Below are 18,894 nucleotides of genomic sequence, written 5' to 3'. Positions count from 1 at the left end.
ATATTTCATAATTAAAATAGACTACATTTGATTCCTGCATTCTTAGAGAAGTTGTGACCTGAAAGACTCTTTCATTAGTAATAACATCATTCTTAATAATAATATTACTAATAGCTCAAATTGTGTAATTCCTCTCAAATTATAAAATTCTTTTATTCTCATTAATAAATTTAAGCCTCATAAAAACTCTGAAAGGAATATGGAGGCTATTACCACCATTTAAAAATTTATTTTTTAACAGTTTTAGATTTACAGAAAATTTGTGAGGATAGTGTAGTTGACTCCTTGCCTCAGCACCCATGAAATTACAGTCAAATGTCTATGGGAAGCCCCAGGCACAGTTTAAAAAATCATGGCTGGAGAACATGTCCATATTCTTTGATGTGGCCTCCAAGGTCCTTCTCACTTCCCACCCCCCACTCCACCATTTATACGTGAAGAAACAGGCTCAGTCAGGTTAGGTGATTTACCCAACATTACACAAGTAATAATTAGAGGAAGCAGATCAAAATCTAAATTTCATTATGCCAATTCCTGATGTACTCTGTGCTGTCCACAGAATCAGTATATGTAAATTCCATAGAGGACAGCTGGACTCATTGGCCGTTGAAGTGCCATGGTAACTTGGGCACTGAATGCCTGGGACTATTCTTCTGGGAACCCCTGCTGCTATCTTTGCATCACCTGTCAGTTCAGGCCTCAGTTCCTGCTTATTTCTTTAAAATGTAAAAGCAGCCCAACTTCAGAGACTACACCAGTCAAAAAAGGCATTAAATAAATGTTGGCTAGTTGGGTATAAACTGTGGCCTACATGATGTGCTCGGGTACATGCTGAATTGACCTGTCTTGCTGCTTTGTGGGATGGATGGTAAAGAAGCCTATGAGACATGGACGCACATGTTGGTGGCTGCAGCTGCCAAGTCTGGGCATTAGAATACCCGGATAAATAGGTTTGCAAGATGCAGGAAGAGGGAGAGAGCAGAGCTTGCATTTGAGGGTAATGAATCAAATTTCATAAGGCTGTGTCCATCTGTTTTCCAGGATCTACATGTGCACAAATTCTTCCATCATTGCCAGCTGATTCAGTCAGGCTCGAAAGAAGTTCCAGGGGAGCTCATTAAATATTTAAAGGTAAATGAACAGCAGCTTTCTGTGAAAGGATTGTTTTTGATTGATGTCTTTCTCTTGCCACATTTTGATGGGGAGGGAGGTCAAACTAGCACTTTAAGATACTTTTGGTGGTGTATCCTCAAGAGAACACTTTCTGTTATGTATTTTTCCACCAAGTGACTATTTAGAAGCAGGGTTGCTACATCAGGAAGAAACTGTTATAGCCAGAATCTGATGACATCTTTTGGAAAATCTCATGACAATGTTTATATCAGTTCCAGAAATTGATTTTTCAGGTCTTTTCCTGCTGACTTCCCTGAAAAGGTGGAGCATGCTATGTGGAAAAGGGCCAGAATATCTAATTATCAAATGTATTGAGAACTCAAGACGTCGTTTCACATGCTAGGACTGAAATTCATGTCATAAGACCTAGCTGACAGCAACTCTTTCTCTACTTGTTCCTTTACTTGGTCAGCCATGGCTAGTCTGAGGAATTTTGATTTTTAAATGAAGCCTCCATAGGATTCCCCCTTGGACCTATGTTGTTGCTTAGAGATAGTCTCAGGAAACAAAAATGTTCCTTTCTTTTAGAGAGGTAGTATGACATGAGATGACCTGGATGGGTTCTGGAATCACAGACTTTGTCTCCCAGGCCTGTGACTTACTATCTTAGTGATTGAACCTGACCAACTTACTTCACTTCCCCATGCCTTTGTTTCTTCCTCTGTCACAGGGATAACAATAACACCAGCTTGTAAGGTGCTTGTGAGGTTGAAGCAAGATAGGGTATCTGCTATATAGTAATCATTTATTCCATACTTATTTCTTAAGTACTTCCTATGGGCCAGGTATGTTCTAAGCATGGAGAATGTAAGTGAAGAAAGCATTGTCCCTATTGTCAAAGAGCTTGCTTTCTTGTGGAAGCAGATGGCCAATAAAAAAAAAAAAGGTTAAATACATATATGGTGCCATGTCTGGTAGTAATAAGTGCTGTAAAGAAAACTAAAGCATAATGAGGGGAATAAAAGGTGATAAGTCCCTCTTGAAGACTAAGTGTCAGAGAAGATCTGTTTGGTAAAGTGACATTTGACAGAGACGTAAAGGAAATGTGGGTACCAGTAAGTAGATTTCTGGGGAAGTGCTGGGAACAGCACATACAAAGGCCCTGAGGAGCTTGCTTGGTGTAGTCAAGAGACAGCAAGAAAGCCACTGTGGCTGCCCACAGAGTGAGAGGAGACCACCCTAGAAAGGTAGCTGGGGAGCTGGTTAGATTAAGGCCTCATAAGCCATGATGAGGAGCTTGAATTGTACCCCGAATGAGATGGGAAGCCTTACAGGGCTTTGAATAGAGGAGTGGCATCCTGTGACTTTGGTTTTTAAAGTATCATTCTGCCTGTCATATATAAATATACAATTGGAAAGGTAGAAGCAGGGAGATAGTCAACAAATAACAGTCATTATACCTTAAAAAATCTTTATTGTTGAAAGTATTACATATGTCCCCTTTTCTCCCCATTGATGCCTTCTAGCCTATACCCACCCCTGCCTCAGGCCTTCACCACCCTATAGTCTGTGTCCATGGATTATGCATATATGCATACAATATCTTTGGTTGATCTCTTAATTATCATTAAGAAGTATAGTAGTAAAAAAAAAAGTAGATCTTGAAGGAGAAAATGGATGTTATCAGACGCCTGAAAAGCCCAGAGAATCTACAACTATGGCACCCACTGAACAGCTGCAAACCCGAGAACACCACACTAGTCCCCAAGTGGGGAAAACACACAAATTCAGAGGAACTCCCCACTCCCTCATGGTAAAGTGAAATTTCCCCTGGGATAAGGAGAGAGAGAACTGCATAACCAGACACCTAGAGAAGAGAGATCATGGGGAGACAAAGAAACAGCCCACATATGAAAGAAAAGCAGGCATCACAAGAAAAGGAAGTAAACAAAATGAAGGCAAGCAACCTGTCAGAGAAAAAAATTCAGAGAAATGGTCATAAGGTGGATGAAAAGAAAGGAAGACAAATTTGGCATTATGTGTAAGAACCAATAGGAAATGAAGAAGAACCAAGAAGAAATGAAAAATGACATCGCTGCTGTAAAGAACTTAATAGAAAACATCAAAAGTAGACTAGAAGAAGCAGAGGACCACATCAATGAACTAGAATACAAGGTAGAAAAAAAATACCCAAGTAGAGCAGCATATAGCAAAAAAACTTAAAAAACAGGAGAGCCTAAGGGAACTTTGGGACAATGTCAAACAAAAGAACATCTGCATAATAAGGGTTCCAGAAAGAGAGGAAACAAAGCAAGGAATGGAAAACCTGTTTGAAGAAATAATGACAGAAAACTTCCCTGATATAGGGAAGAAAACAAAAACCCCACAAATCCAAGAAGCTCACAGAGTCCCAAGCAAAATGAACCCCAAAAGACTGATGCCAAGGCATATTATAATTAAATTGGCAAACACCAATGACAAAGAATCTTAAAAGCCGCCAGAGAGAGAGATAAAAAGTTACCTACACAGGAATCCCCATCAGACTAGTGACTGATTTCTCAACAGAAACACATCAGGCCAGAAGGGAATGGAATGAAATATACAAAATCATGCAAAGGAAGGTTCTGAATCCAAGAATACTGTAACCAGCAAGGCCATCAATCAAAATTGAAGGTGAAATCAGGAGCTTCACAGGCAAAAAAAAGGACTAAGGGAATTTATCACCACCAAACCAGCAATGCAAGAAATGCTAAGGAATCTGCTGTAAATAGAAAAAAGAAAAGAAAAGAAAAAGAAATAGGAAGCAAAGAAGGAACACAGGGGTATAGAATAAAAATGGTGACAAATAAGTATCTATCAATAATAACTTTAAATGTAAATGGATTAAATGCCCCAATCAAAAGACATGGGGTAATGGATTGGATAAGAAAATGCGACCCTTATATCTGCTATCTACAAGAAACCCACCTCAGAAAAAAGAAGCACACAGACTGAGGGTGAACGGATGGAAAAAGGTTTTTTCAGGCGAATGGAAATGAAAAAAAAAAAAAAAAGCTAGGATAGCAATACTTATATCTGACAAATTAGATCTCAAAGGAAAGGTCATAACAAGAGATAAGGAAGGCTACTTCATAACACTAAAGGGAGCAATCCAACAAGAAGAAATAACTCTGGTAAACATATATTGCACCCAATATAGGAGCACCCAAATACATTAAAAAAAATTCTTGGAGGATATCAAGGGAGAGATTGTATTAATAAAAGGAAGATAAATGATCCAATAAAAAAAATGGGCAACGGACCTAAAGAGAATCTTTTCAAAAGAAGACAGAAGGAAGGCCAAGAGCCATATGAAAACATGTTCAAAGTCACTAAGTATCCGAGAGATGCAAATCAAAAAAACAATGAGGTACCATCTCACACCTGTCAGAATGGCTATCATCAACAAATCAACAAACAGCAAGTGCTGGCGAGGATGTGAAGAAAAAGGAACCCTCATGTACTGTTTGTGCAGACTGGTACAGCTATTGTGGAGAACAGTATGGAGTTTTCTGAAAAAACTAAAAATGGAACTCCCATTTGACCCAGTGATCCCACTTCTAGGAATACATCCTAAGAAACTGGAAACAGGAATCAGAAAGGATATATGCACCCCTATCTTCATAGCAGCACAATTCACCATAACTAAGATTTGGAAACAGCCTAAATGCCCATCAGCAGATGAGTGGACTAGAAAACGATGGTATATCTATACAGTGGAATACTACGCTGCTACGTATAAAAAAGAAGGAATTCTTACTATTTGCAGCAGCATGGATGGACCTGGAGAGCATTTTGTTAAGTGAAATAAGCCAAACAATGGAGGGGGGGGGAATACCACATGATCTCACTCATTTATGGAAAATAAAGAACATTATAACCTGATGAACAAAAAGATAGATACAGAGGCAGTAAAGCACCAAACAGACTGTCAAATTATAGGGAAGGCTGGGGAGTTTTGGGAGGGGGGAAAGAGATCAACCAAAGGACTTGTATGCATGCATATAAGCACAACCAATGGACACAAGACACTGGGGGTGGGTGGGATGAGGGCATGCGATAGGGGGTGGGGGAGGTTGGGGCAACGTCAGTGGGGGGGAGGGAAAGGAGATACATGTACTACTGTGTGTAATACTTTAAACAATAAAAAAAATACATGTTAAAAATATGAGAAAAAAAGAAGTATAGTAGTCTTCTAACTTTTAAATCCTTTCCCCAGTTATTATGGAGAACTCCAGCTTTGTGGATGAATGGATGCTTGGTTTTTTAAGATCTTTGAGTTTTTCTCTAGTGGGGAAATTTTGTAAAGGTTTTTACAGAATGAAATGAAGCAGGACATCATTTTCATATAGTGATATTCTTAAAACGAAAAGATGAAAGTATTTATATTTGTATTTTTAAGGGTGTGAAATTTCTGACATTTTTGACCTGTGCTCTCCCTCTAGTGGCAGTGAGTGAAGTGCTATATGATTACAGAAATAGCCCAGGGCCTCTAAGGAACGTTAGGGCTGAAGAAAATTTTAGAGATTTTTTTTTAACGGATGAGGAAACTGAAGTCTGATTAGAGGTGACTTTCTGTGGTCATTCAGCTGGTTAGTAACGGAGCTGAGTTGAGCCTATGACATATCTCTTGACTCCTGAATTCATGTTCTTTCTACTAAACCTTGGTTTCTGTTGTCCGTGTAAATGTCATGGTTTCATCAATTCAGTTAAAAACTACGTGTTGAGCTCTTAGTATGTATTTAACATTTCTCTAGATGCTGTGGGGCTTGTGAAGAAGAATAAATTAAGGTCATTGTCCATAGGGATCTTACTCCTTAATTGTTAACATAAGTTAAATGACAATATAAGTCAGTAGTACAAATGATAGTCCCAAGCAATGTGATGAAATGTCAAACATGGGATATAGGGTATAAGTGCAGAGGGTTCAGTGAACTGAAGAGCTACTGAAACTAGAGGCTCTCATTTTTATTTTAACCTTTGGTTCCTGATTTTATTAAATGATTTAGTTATTCACCAAATATTGAGCACTTACTATGGGCCAAATAGTGTAGTGGATGCTGATAATATAATGGGGAACAATTCTGACAACATATCTTCAGGAGTTGGGGTAAAGAAGTTTTAGCTGAATAAGTAATTTTACATAGAGTTGATGGCTGTGAAGAAAACAGACCAGGTTAATGGGATCTCATGTGACAAGAAGTACATTCTAGATAGAACTGTCAGGGAAGGCCTTTCTGAGGAGGTGACATGTTAAGCTAAAAAGAGACTGATGAGCCCTAACCAGTTTGGCTCAGTGGATAGATTGCCGGCCTGCAGACTCAAGGGTCCCAGGTTCCATTCCGGTCAAGGTCATTACCTTGGTTGCGGGCACATCCCCAGTAGGGGATGTGCAGGAGGCAGCTAATCTATGTTTCTCTCTCATCCATGTTTCTCTATCTCCCTTTCCCTTTCTCTCTGTAAAAAAATCAATAAAATACATTTAAAAAAATAAGAAGAGACTGATGAGAGGAAGACAAACATAGGTCATAACATTGTGTAAATGGTTAACAGAATATTACAGCAGGTGTAAAACCCCTGTGATGGCATGCTTGAAAGACAGTAAAGAAAAGACAAGACTGTGTAGAGCACACTAAACTGTGATGGGAGAAGATAATGTGAGATGAATTTGTAGAGATAGGCAGGGTCATACAGGTATGGGAAGCCCTTGACATCTTTTTGTTCATGGTATTTTGTTTTTTGTTTTTCCAAAAGGGGAAATGGCATTGAATGTGCCTTTCATAAAGAACACTCTGGCTACTGTCCTGAAAATAGATGAGAGAGGAGTTACATTGGTACAAGGAGATCCAATTATGCATGCAATGTCCAGCTCTCTTTACTCTTGTACAGTATCCCACTTAACCTTTAAACTTCCTCCTCTTGGACATTCCCTACACACTTGCAGACTCCGTTGTTTCTTCATCCTTCATGCATTTTGTATATACCAGTCTTGTACTGTTTATTATTTGTATCACAGTGATTTTGTTCCTTGTCTTAACCACCCCCCCCCCCATAGACTGGGAATGGCTTGATGGTAGGAACCATGTTTTTTATGCGATTGGTAATTAGAAGCTTATTCAGTGTGCCTTTGTTGAATAGATGAACAAATGGCTTCATTGATGTGGAGGTTTGAGCTAGTTTGGTCTTTGATGATGAGGGTCAATGCTAAAAATGTAGATTGGGTCTTAAGGAACTTGGACTTAATATCCTAGGTCATAATTTCTCAATATTGACATTTTGGGCAGGATAATTGTTGTAATGGGCTTCCCTGTGCATTGTAGGATGTTTAGCAGCATCCCTGGCTTCTACTCACTAGGTTTCAGTAGCATCCCCCAGTTGTGACAATACAAAATGTCTTTAGACATTATCAGATGTTCTGGGGTGGGTGTTGGGGGAAGTTGCCACTGATTGAGATCCACTGCTCTTGGTAATGGGGAAGCTTCAAAAAAATCTTGGCAGGAAATGGTCTGATGTAATCAGTATTTGAGGAGGATTGATTTGGAAATGAGAGTTAGGTGTATGGGATTAAAGAGAAATTGTACAGAGAACTACTATAAAATTACTAGACTATTTTGGTTATAGATAAGAAGGTCATGAAAAGGGATGATAGTAGCAGTAAGAGTAGAAAGGTAGGACAAGGAAGGAAAAACTTGAAGGATAGACCATGGGTTCTTTGAGCTCAATATCCTGCTTTTATCCATCTGATTGAAGAGAAGTTGAACAGAGATCTAAGAGGTCACTGTTGATGTGACTCAGGCATAGATATTAGTGTCCCGAAAAAGGATGACGAGAGTAAGGATGGGAAGATGGAGCAAAAGTCAGGGAGACTGGAAGCTAAATATTAGATTCCTTAGGCACAGAGGCTTATCTCATCCATCTCAGTATTTCCCATAGCACTAAACATTGAGTTGATGTAGTAGGAGGTGCTCAGTGAGATTTGTTTTCTTTTTCTTTTTCTTTTTTATTTTTCTTTTCTTTTCTTTTCTTTTCTTTTCTTTTCTTTTTTCTTTTCTTTTCTTTTCTTTTCTTTTCTTTTCTTTTCTTTTCTTTTCTTTTCTTTTCTTTTCCTTTCCTTCCTTCCTTCCTTCCTTCCTTCCTTCCTTCCTTCCTTCCTTCCTTCCTTCCTTCCTTCCTTCCTTCCTTCCTTCCTTCCTTCCTTCCTTCCTTCCTTCTCTCTCTCTCTCTCTCTCTCTCTCTCTCTCTCTCTCTCTCTCTCTTTCTTTCTTTCTTTCTTTCTTTTTTGTTGTTGTTGTTGGCTGGTTGCTTAAATAAGTGAGTGAATATGGAGAGAAAGGGAGTAGGAAGAAAGAAATTTTATAAATGTTGATGCTTGTATCATTTTGGGGTATATATGAACACATTTCTTTTTTTATGTTAACATACCTTTCACTAGAAACAGAATGCTAGAAAGTGTATTATCAGGATGTTAGAATGAAGAACTGCCTCCGTTTTGTAGAGGGTGTCAGTGTAAAGCCAACTAAATATACAAACATAGCCGAAACCGGTTTGGCTCAGTGATAAAGCATCAGTCTGCAGACTGAAGGGTCCCTGGTTCGATTCCGGTCAAGGGCATGTGCCTTGGTTGTGGGCACATCCCCAGACGTTTCTAGCTCTCTATCTCTCTCCCTTCCTCTCTGTAAAAAAGTCAATAAAATATATTAATATATACATACACACACACACACACACACACACACACACACACAAACACAAACATACTTTATTGAATCCCACAATTGATGGCCCACTTTCCCTTGTAAAACACACTGAGTGCTAGGGGCTAGTAGGCATCTCCAGTACCTCCAAACGCATCTGTTCTCTCCTCAATTGAGTATTAGTTTACCAGAAGTCAGTTGGCTTTATTCAAAATCTGTTTATTTCAGTAATACTTGTTAATTTCAGTAAAGCATTTACTATTAAATATACTAATGAGTTCTGAGTGCCAAAATAGAAATGTGGATAAAATAATTAACAAAGTCCCCTGTTCCATGAAACTCCCATTTAAATGCGCTTGTGTTCTAGTGAATGTATTTCTCATTACTTAATTTTTTGTTGTTTCACATTTGCAAGTTATATCATGTTTCTGTTTGTTTTCATAACTAATAATGACTTATTTCAGTGTTTGCATGTCATGGAGATCCCAGTCATGATACAGTTTCTACCTGTAATTCTTATGCAACTCTTCCGAGTTCTCACAAACATGACCCATGAAGATGATGTGCCCATCAACTGCACCATGTGAGTTTCGGTGTTGTAATACAAAGAAGCAAGTTTTGTTTCCTTTTGAATTTCTTCATTTTAAATATAAATTGATCTTCCAAATGAGAACCCCCAAATCAGAAATTTAATATTGGTTTTCTTTAGTTTCATGCTTCTCAGATGGGGGGACTTGTGTCCCCAGGGATCGATGCTACCATAAGACATAGGGTAAACGTAATGTGCTTTTGTGGATCAGGGGTGTTCTAACACTTTGATGCACAGGAGAATCACCTGGGGAGCTTTTAAAAATTCCTCTGCCAGACCACACTTCACACCAATGAAACCAGAATCTCTGGCAGCAGAACTCTATTAGTATTTTTTTTAATTTAAATTTAGGTGATTCCATAATGCAACAGAGTTTGAGAACCATTGCCCTTGATCATTGCTATGACTCAATAGAACTTTCTCCAAGTATGGAAATGTACGACTTCATGTGTGCTGACCAGTATGGTGGCCATTAGCCACATTTTGCTATTCAGCACTTGAAATGTGGCTAGTGTAACTGACAAACTGAATTTTTAATTGTATTCCATTTAAATTGATATAGTCACTTGTGGCTAATGGCTCTCATATATTGGATAGAATGGCCCTAAGCCATCAATTTTTACTTAAAGGATAAGGAAGTGTTCTTTTAATATGAAACAAATTTAGATATATTGTAGAGTAGAGCATAAAATGTACCTGAATTTTGAAATTAAAATAGGAAACAAAAAAGAAAAAAATTGTGAGCTCAGGGCTGGATGTTTCTGGCCTTGCTGCTTCTGCTGTTGCACCATCAGGACTCAGGCTACACACATCTGCATACTGTTTGCTCTTCTCTGCTTGCTTTTGGAAAATTTAAGAAGTATTACTCTAATCCAGGGTTTCTCAAAATGTGGTTCCCAGACCAGCAGCATCAATATGACCTGGGAGCTTATTTAAAATGCTAATCATTGAACTTCACTTCAGTCCTTAAAAAATCAGAAACTCTGGGAGAAGGAGCTGAGCAGTCTCCCCTCTGGGTGATTATGATTTATGCTAAATTTTGAGAACCACTACTAATCTCCTAACTTTAAAACTTTCTATGACTTTCATATTTACTTCCAAATTTAGTTCATGTCCTTATACCTTCTTACTTCTTCCCTTCCTTTTTTCCCATTTGTTGACATGCTGTTCATTTTATTTTTCTATTTCTTCTCACTAGAGAGAATTTCAGTATTTACCTTACTCATCGTCTTTTACTATATAGTAGCTATGACCATATTTCAAATGTAGACAGAAATTTATAAAGATGAAACATCTGGAATGCCAAAATAAAATAATCTTTCTTTTGAATCAGTTAGACCCAAATTACCATTATATCTTATGCAATCATCTCACCTTTAATTATTCAGACAGTGATAGGAATTTTTAGGTCTTATCTAACAATCAAACGTAATTAATTTTAGCCTGACATGCTGGCTTCTCTGAATGTTGTTTCAGGGTTCTTTTACATATCGTCTCACAGTGTCATGAAGAAGGCTTGGATAATTATTTAAGATCCTTCATAAAGGTTTGTGGGGAAAAATTTTACTTTCTGAGCAGTTGATTTTGTGGGAGAATTTTGCCTTATGGTTCATTTTCTTTATTTGTAGTATAACTTCCGACCTGAAAAACCGAGTGCTCCTCAGGCCCAGCTAACACATGAAATTCTGGCTACTACAATGATAGCAATTTTGAAACAGTCTGCAGACTTTTTAGCAATAAACAAACTGTTAAAGGTAAGGGATCAGGACACAACAGGGAAAAAGCAGCCAGAAATATGTGTGTTCCATACCCTCCCATTTCAGTTCTAGTCTTCCATCATTTTTTTTCACGTGACCTTCACTTTCCTTATCACTTTGCCCATGTATCCTTTACCCTCAAGTTCTCCAGAATTTCATTTTCTTCACCCTCCCCAACCACCCCCCTCCCCCCCAGCCCTCAGTCAAATGTGTAATAGAAAGAATTTTGGATCATGTTGACATGGGTTTGAATTATGTATCCACTACTTAATAGTTCTATGACCTGAGGCTATAATTTAGCATCTTTGAGCCTCAATTCCTCATTTCTAAAATATAAGAAAAGTGTTTAAGACATCGTTTCTGGAGTATAGTAGGCACTCAAATGGTGGCTCTTATTATTGTCATTATTTTCCACTAGGCAAACATTCTTACCAAAAGCCCATTCGTACATCACAGTTGGCTCTGAGGAACTTTATCTTTCTGCCAACACCAGTTGAAGTTACTCTGTGGAACTTTGTGAATTGGGATTCATTTTAAAATGTTATTAATGTTAGATCCATATGTATTTGTTAAACTTTGCTAAGGTTCAAAAATTTGGGAAACTATTGAAGATTGATTTTATTTCTTTGTTTATTTTAGTACTCATGGTTTTTCTTTGAAATCATTGCAAAGTCTATGGCCATATATTTGTTGGAAGAAAATAAAATTAAGGTAAGTAGGCTCAAGGGTAATACTTAACATAAATGAAGAAGGCTAACTGTATGACATGCAAAGCCTCTTTTATATTTAAGGGCTCTTAGCTCTTCACTTTTTTTCCTTTATTGATTAGGATATTACATATGTGTCCTTATCCCCCCAAAGCCCCCCCCCACCCCGCTCATGCCCTCACCCCCCTGGTGTCTGTGTCCATGGGTTAGGCTTATATGCATGCATACAAGTCCTTTGGTTGATCTCTCCCCCTCACCCCCACCCACCCCTACCTTCCCTCTGAGGTTTGAAGACGGTCTGATCAATGCTTCTCTATCTCTGGATCTGTTTTTGTTTATTAGTTTATATTGTTTATTATATTCCACAAATGAGTGAGATCATGTGATATTTACCTTTCTCTGGCTGGCTTATTTTGCTTAGCATAATGCTCTCCAGTTCCATCCATGTTGTTCACTTAAAAATTTTTTTTAAATGTATTGCATAGCTACTAAGGAAAATAGTATGGTAGTTTCTAAAAAAGTTAAAGATAGGACTGCCTTATTATCCACTGATTCCTCTTCTGGGCATATCTGAAGAATCCTGAAACACTAATTCAAAAGAATATGTGCACCCCTATGTTCAATGCAACCTTATTTACAATAGCCAAGCTATGGAAACAAACCTAGTGCCCATAATTAGATGAATGGGTAAAAAGGTAATACAATGAAGTATTACTCAGCCATAAAAAAGAATGAAATCTTTTATTTGCAACAGTATGGATATACCTAAAGGGTATTATGCTGATTGAAATAAGTCAGTCAGAAGAAGACAAATACCATATAACTTCAATAATATGTCAAACTTAATGAATAATATGAATGAACAAACAAAAGAGAAACAGACTCATAGACACAGGACATACTGTTGTTTGTCAGAGGGGTGGGAGTGTTGGAGGACTGGGTGACAAAAGGTGATGGGATTAAGAAGTACAAGTTGGATCTTGACAGTTTTGCTGAGTGGTTGGAGCGTAAGCCTGTAGAACCAAGGGTCGTGGATTTGATTCCCTGTCAAGGGCACATATCTTGGTTGCAGATTCCCCAGTCCTGGTATGGGTGTGTGTGGGAAGCAACCAACTGATGTGTCTCTCTCATGTCGATGTTTCTCTATCTCTGTCAGCCCCCCACCTCATGTCTCTTTGGAAATCAATGGAAAAATATCTTCTGGTGAGGATTAAAAGCAAAGAAGTACAAGTTGGTAGTTACAAAATAGTCATGGGGATATAAAGTAGAGCATAGGGAATATAGTTATGACTATGTATGTTGCCAGGTAGGTATTAATAATATCAGGGGAACACTTTGGAAAGGATATGATTGTCTAAGCACTATGCTGTATACCCAAAGCTAATCCAAAATAATATTGAATGTAAGCTGTAATTGAAAAATAAAAAATTGTTTAATATATTGCATAAATCTGTGATCTGACATGTTTTTTAAATATATTTTTATTAATATCAGAGAGGAAAAGAGAGGGAGATAAATGGAAACATCAATGATGAGGGAGAATCATTGATCAGCTGCCTCCTGCATGCTCTGCACTGGGGATCAAGCCTGCAACCCAGGAATGTGCCCTGACCAGGAATCAAACTGTGACTTCTTAGTTATTTGCCATGTAAAATGTATTATCTTTGAAGCTTTCCATTTGTCTTATGGTTTTAAAGTGTCCATGTTGAAAACATTCATTTGGAATAACAAGTACCAAATCAGAAATAACCTTTCTTTTAGAAGGTCAAAGGCATGTACAAGGTTAAAAGCACTTTATGCAATAGATGTATTCCTGAAATGTGGTGTATACACTTAGTTGTGTTTTTCAAACTGTTTTAAGGTACAAAGGCATTTTCTTAGTTGTTATAAAGCCAAGACTTATAAACAAATAAATATTTACCTCATATGTATCATTTTAATTATTATTTTCAGAGAAAGGGTTTACTGAAATTGAGGTGCACGGATGCATCTATATTTTGTGTGTCAGGGAAAAAACTGGGATGTGCCTGCATCTGAGGGACATGATTCTAAAGTTAGGTCATAATTACCTATTATTGTTGATTAGATCAGTCAGTTAAATTGTTAGAGATCCAGATAGTTTCTACAATGATGTAAAATATGTTATTTTTTAGTTGGAAGAAACAATATACTCTAGTAAAAACTATGCATTTACTAGTATATGTAGAATGTATGTGAAAGTAACAATGGCATTTGATTTATACCTTTTGCAACTGACATTTTTCTATGCCTGTTTAATTTAAGCTTCCCAGAGGCCAGAGGTTTCCTGAGGCATATCATCATGTCTTACATTCTTTGCTTCTTGCAATAATTCCCCATGTGACTATTCGCTATGCAGAGATTCCTGATGAGTCCAGAAATGTCAATTATAGTTTGGCTAGCTTCCTGAAGGTGAGTTAAAGGCAGCCAGAACATGGTAAGAGATTATTCTTCACCAATATCTTCTTTAAAGCCAAAGGAAAAAAATTAACTAATTTCTAGAGATTCAGCAAGGTCTTTATAAGGCTGCTGGAGAAACTTGTAAGTAAATTAATTTATCACTTTTGTTAAACAGCCAAATTGATTTTTTTCTTCCCACTGAAATAGCTAATTAATTAAATTAGCAGTCCCACACTGGTGGCCTAGCTAGAGGCATGTTTTACATAATTTTTTCAAATATATTATATTGATTGTCTTCAGTTAGGTTCCAAATCCCCACACACCTTAGAGTTCCCCCGACTCTCTGTGCCATTTACATCACTTCTCTGACCCCTATTGGCCTTTTGAACTTGAAGCCCTTGAATTAAAACAACCTGTTACTGATATAACCACAGTCTACATGTTGCTAATACATATAGATGCCAATTGTTTATTTTAGTCAGTGAGATTATTTTGTTCAAGAGATCCTAGAAACTTTTATAGTTATGGAAGGCAGTGTATTTAGTGTTATGTTTTGTTATCAGCATGTAAGGGCAATGCTAGAATGCCGTGCTATAAAGTGGGTAACAATACTATTTGATTTGCTGTCGAGAAGGGGCATGGGTTTGTAATGCACTTAGCTTTGACTTGCTCCTTTCCACTCCCCTCTTGTCATAGCTCTTTATCATGTATCAACTTTACATTAAGAACCTGATGGTCAGTAATCCATTCAAGCGGTTAGATGTCTAACCTTACCCTTGTTTTCTTATTAAAAATTCACAGCTAGGTTTCAGATCTCCAGCGCATGATTTTCTGATATAAGATCATTCTTTGCCAGAATTAAAATAAAATTTTAACATTACTACATTAAACTGTTTGTGTATAAAAACCAAACATCCACATATCTTTTAAAAGTGACCTCTAAGAATGAAACTATCTGAAATTCAAAATGTCACTTTCTTCCATGGAGTTTAAACATTTGTCCACCTTCTTTGTGAAGGTTCAAAGATGCAAGAGGCTGCCTTTGTAATCACATGCAAATACATAGACAAGATAAAGTATGATGACTGTTAACACTGAAAGCACAAAAAATAAAATAGGAAAACAAGAAAAAGAAATATTATAACCAGGAAGAGATGAAGGTGTTGTAGGTAGAGGATCCTATGAACAAAGATGTGATATGCACATTCAGAAATTGTTAAGGGGTGAGCAAGAACGTCACTGTGCAGACAGGTTAGGGTGTGTGGACTTGGAAAGGCCATCTGGTGTCAGAAGATGGGAAGCCTTAAAAATCCAGCTAAGGAATTTAGATTTTGGGTTGTACACGATGGAGAAATACCAAAGATTTTTTGAGGATAATTTTATTGCTGGCATAATAGAAGTGAGGAAAAGATCAGAGTCAAGACAACCAATTAGAAGATAAATCCCCCACCCCCCCTTGTCTGCCTGTCAGCGTCCATTCATCTTTTAGAAGCTTCGCTCTTCCCAAGCCTCCCTCCTCAGTGTCTATCACCTCTTTGGGTTTTACCCATTCTTTGTATACTTCTTATTGTGTGGTATTATAATTATTTGTCTCTATCATTGGACAAGAGTAAAGACCATGTATTGTTAGTCTCAAACACAGTAGATCCTAAAAATCTTTGTTGATTGAATGAATAAATAGAAGCCTACCTCATTAATCTAAGAGGTAGAGGTGATGAGGATCTGACCTAAGGTAATGGCAGAGGAAGTTGAAAGGAGAGGTGAAAAGTGAGATGCAAATGGCTGATTAATCAAATATTGCGTTCCTTCTATTTCACAGGAATATTCTAAGCACTGTGGAGAACATAAAGAAAGATAATTCCTGTTATTCTACCTAGATGAAAACACAGGGAAATATTAAGTAAAACAAAAACTAGTAAGAAAGTGATTTAAAGAACCTGTGCATCAAGATGGTTAAGGAAGATGGAACTTCATCAGACTATTGAAGAATGGGCAGGATTAGGTATAAGTTGGTATAGAATTTCTAGCTAGGCCTGGCATGAGCAAAGTCCCAGAGGTAGGACTGTACAGTACATCTTGAGGGGATAATAAGTAGATGAACTGTATTGGGAAATAAAACTGGAAAGTAGGTTGGGACAAGCTTGTGGGTGTCCTTGAATACTAAGTAAGGAGTTTGACATTTTATTAAAGGCAACAAGGAACTCTTGAAAGCTTTTAGGAAGGAAGATGACATGATTAGTGCTTGGAGTTAGAGATTAATCTGGAAGCACTTGAATGGAAAGAGAGGCATGGAAACTGGTTAGGAGGCTCACTACAGTTGTTCAGTTGGCAAGGTAATGAGAGCCTTAACTAGGAGAATGACAGCAGGCAAATGTAACAACTAGGAGGGCAGTCATAGAGGAAGAGTATTTTAATAGCTAAGACTTCACAAGACACAAAGAAAAGCTTCTGATCTGAAATATTTACACTTTCAATAGCTAAATGACCACTTTGCACCTCACTTTACACTTTGAGAGTTGACTAAATAAGGCAGTACAGCTGAATAGGTTACATAGACGTGTGTGTGTGTGTATATATATATGTATTTGTATGGATATATAGATGTATATATATTTGTGTTTGTGAATACTTAAAATTTTATTTATAAAATTGTACAGTTGCATTCCAATTTTAAATGTCTCTTTTTTAGTCTCACCTAAAGTTCTGAAAGCTGTTACTCTATTTCCTGTAAAAGAGAGAGATTCTTCCTGCAGATGTGAAACAAATTTAAAAATTTTATAAATTTATACTTGGCAGACATACTCAGCTAACTGTTCATTTTTATTTGGTTACTGTAGCGCTGTCTGACACTAATGGATAGAGGATTTATTTTCAATTTGATAAATGACTATATATCTGGATTCAGCCCCAAAGATCCTAAGGTAAGGTATAAGAACATAACTATAGTAGATGTCAGACATTACAGTGTGAGGCTAAGGGTGACATTTATTGTCCTCTGGAGGAATTAGAACTGCTGTTTCCATTTAGGCACTTTGAGAATAGCTGTACTTTAAAGAAGGGAATATTGCATAGTGTTTTCTGAGCGGTCCCCTAAGACCATCCACATGTTTAGTGGTTTAGTAGAAAGACTCAAAGGACTCAACATGTAGTTGTACTTATGGCTAAGATTCATTACAGAGACGCAGCAAGGATGCTCAGCTGAATCAGTAAGGGAAGATGTATCAAATGGAGTCCGTGCAGTGTGTGTGTAGGATTCCTGGGCATGCCCTTCCTCCTGTGAAGGCTCACACAGCACGCCTTCCCTCCAGCAGTGCAAATGCAGCAACACATTCAATGTTTCTGTTCAGGGAAGCCCATTTGAGACTTGGGTTTTAGGGTTATTACTGGGAGCAATTCATGTATTGGAGGCTGGTTAAAATTCCAGAGTCTTGGAACAGAAAGGAAAGCAGGTGTTCACCATAAATCACATTGTTTGTTCAGACAGTCTGAGCAGGCTGGCACAGAACGTACACCCTTATCATATAAGAAACGTTTCAAAATCTAATTTCCCAAATGCCAGCCAAAGACCAACCAGTCTTTTTAAGGAGAGCAGTCTTAGGCCTGTTGTATTAACTCTTTCCTACATAGGTCACCTCTCCAGGTATGCTTAAAATACTAAACACTTCTCTTCTGAAAATTAACATTCTGTATTTAATTATTAAAATAATAAATATGTATTCGTGTATGATTTCTTTCCATTTAGGTTTTGGCTGAATACAAGTTTGAATTCCTGCAAACAATTTGCAACCACGAACATTACATTCCTCTGAATTTGCCAATGGCATTTGCAAAACCTAAACTTCAGCGAGTTCAAGGTGGGTATTTGTATTTTCCATCATTTAGAATTGTGTTTTCCTTTTTTCTTTCTTTTTCTTTTGCTAGCACTAGTGTAGTATAATGTTTTCTAGTTAAAACAGTTTAAAGGTAACCTTGCAATTGTTACTATCTGAAGATAGATTTGTTAATAGTATTCCTCATTTCCTTCAGAATGTCAGTATGGTAGTATTTTTAGTATGAAGAAATCTGGTATGTTATATAGATTGTTGCTTAAACACAGATGTTAGATGCTAGAAAAATTGCTCTCTGTAGTAGTGTTTGAACTCTTGTTTGACACTGAATTAAGAAAACCATATCAGTACATTTCTGCTGAAAGGAGCATCAAAAGAAATGTATAAAGGTAGAATAAAATAATAATATATATGTATTAAATTTGTGAAATGCCTTCAGTTATCTCCATTGCTAGTTTTATTGAATGCTTTGTTGTGTAGCACTATTCTTATGTTACTATGTTTTTTATTTGTCCCTTTTCTTTTCATATATTAATTAGATTTTTTTTCATTTGCGGTGGACCGTTTGACTTCAGTAGGTAGGTTTAACTCGGTTCACTCTAAAGTAGTTTGCTTTCTTTAAAAACAAATGATTTGATGAATGGCTAACATGGATGGGGGCTTTGTTTGCTTTCAAATCCTCCCTAGCCAAAATGAGGCTTTAGTTAATGTACCCATAAAATGTAGGCGGCAATGTATTCGTTTGCTTTT

The 18,894-nt window shown here is 37.3% G+C and overlaps 1 protein-coding gene across 2 annotated transcripts in view; it reads left to right on the top strand.

The window, feature by feature from the left end:
- The window catches only part of DOCK11 (dedicator of cytokinesis 11), a 199,089-nt gene that overhangs the window by 102,062 nt on the left and 78,133 nt on the right, over positions 1-18,894 (top strand). The window contains exons 23-31 of one of the 2 annotated variants that reach the window (XM_084870353.1): positions 1,042-1,131; positions 9,311-9,429; positions 10,912-10,981; positions 11,064-11,189; positions 11,832-11,903; positions 14,183-14,329; positions 17,155-17,238; positions 18,060-18,171; positions 18,684-18,722. In XM_084870353.1, the coding sequence (XP_084726479.1) occupies positions 1,042-1,131; positions 9,311-9,429; positions 10,912-10,981; positions 11,064-11,189; positions 11,832-11,903; positions 14,183-14,329; positions 17,155-17,238; positions 18,060-18,171; positions 18,684-18,722 (859 nt within the window). The remainder of the gene's footprint in view (positions 1-1,041; positions 1,132-9,310; positions 9,430-10,911; positions 10,982-11,063; positions 11,190-11,831; positions 11,904-14,182; positions 14,330-17,154; positions 17,239-18,059; positions 18,172-18,683; positions 18,723-18,894) is intronic. The other variant, XM_084870352.1, reaches the window with a different exon arrangement.

This window comes from Pipistrellus hanaki (genome assembly GCF_964339955.1).
Source record: "Pipistrellus hanaki genome assembly, chromosome: X".
NCBI lineage: Eukaryota > Metazoa > Chordata > Mammalia > Chiroptera > Vespertilionidae > Pipistrellus > Pipistrellus hanaki.
The sequence above is the reverse complement of the archived record's forward strand: the minus strand, read 5'-3'. Positions and strand labels throughout refer to the sequence as shown.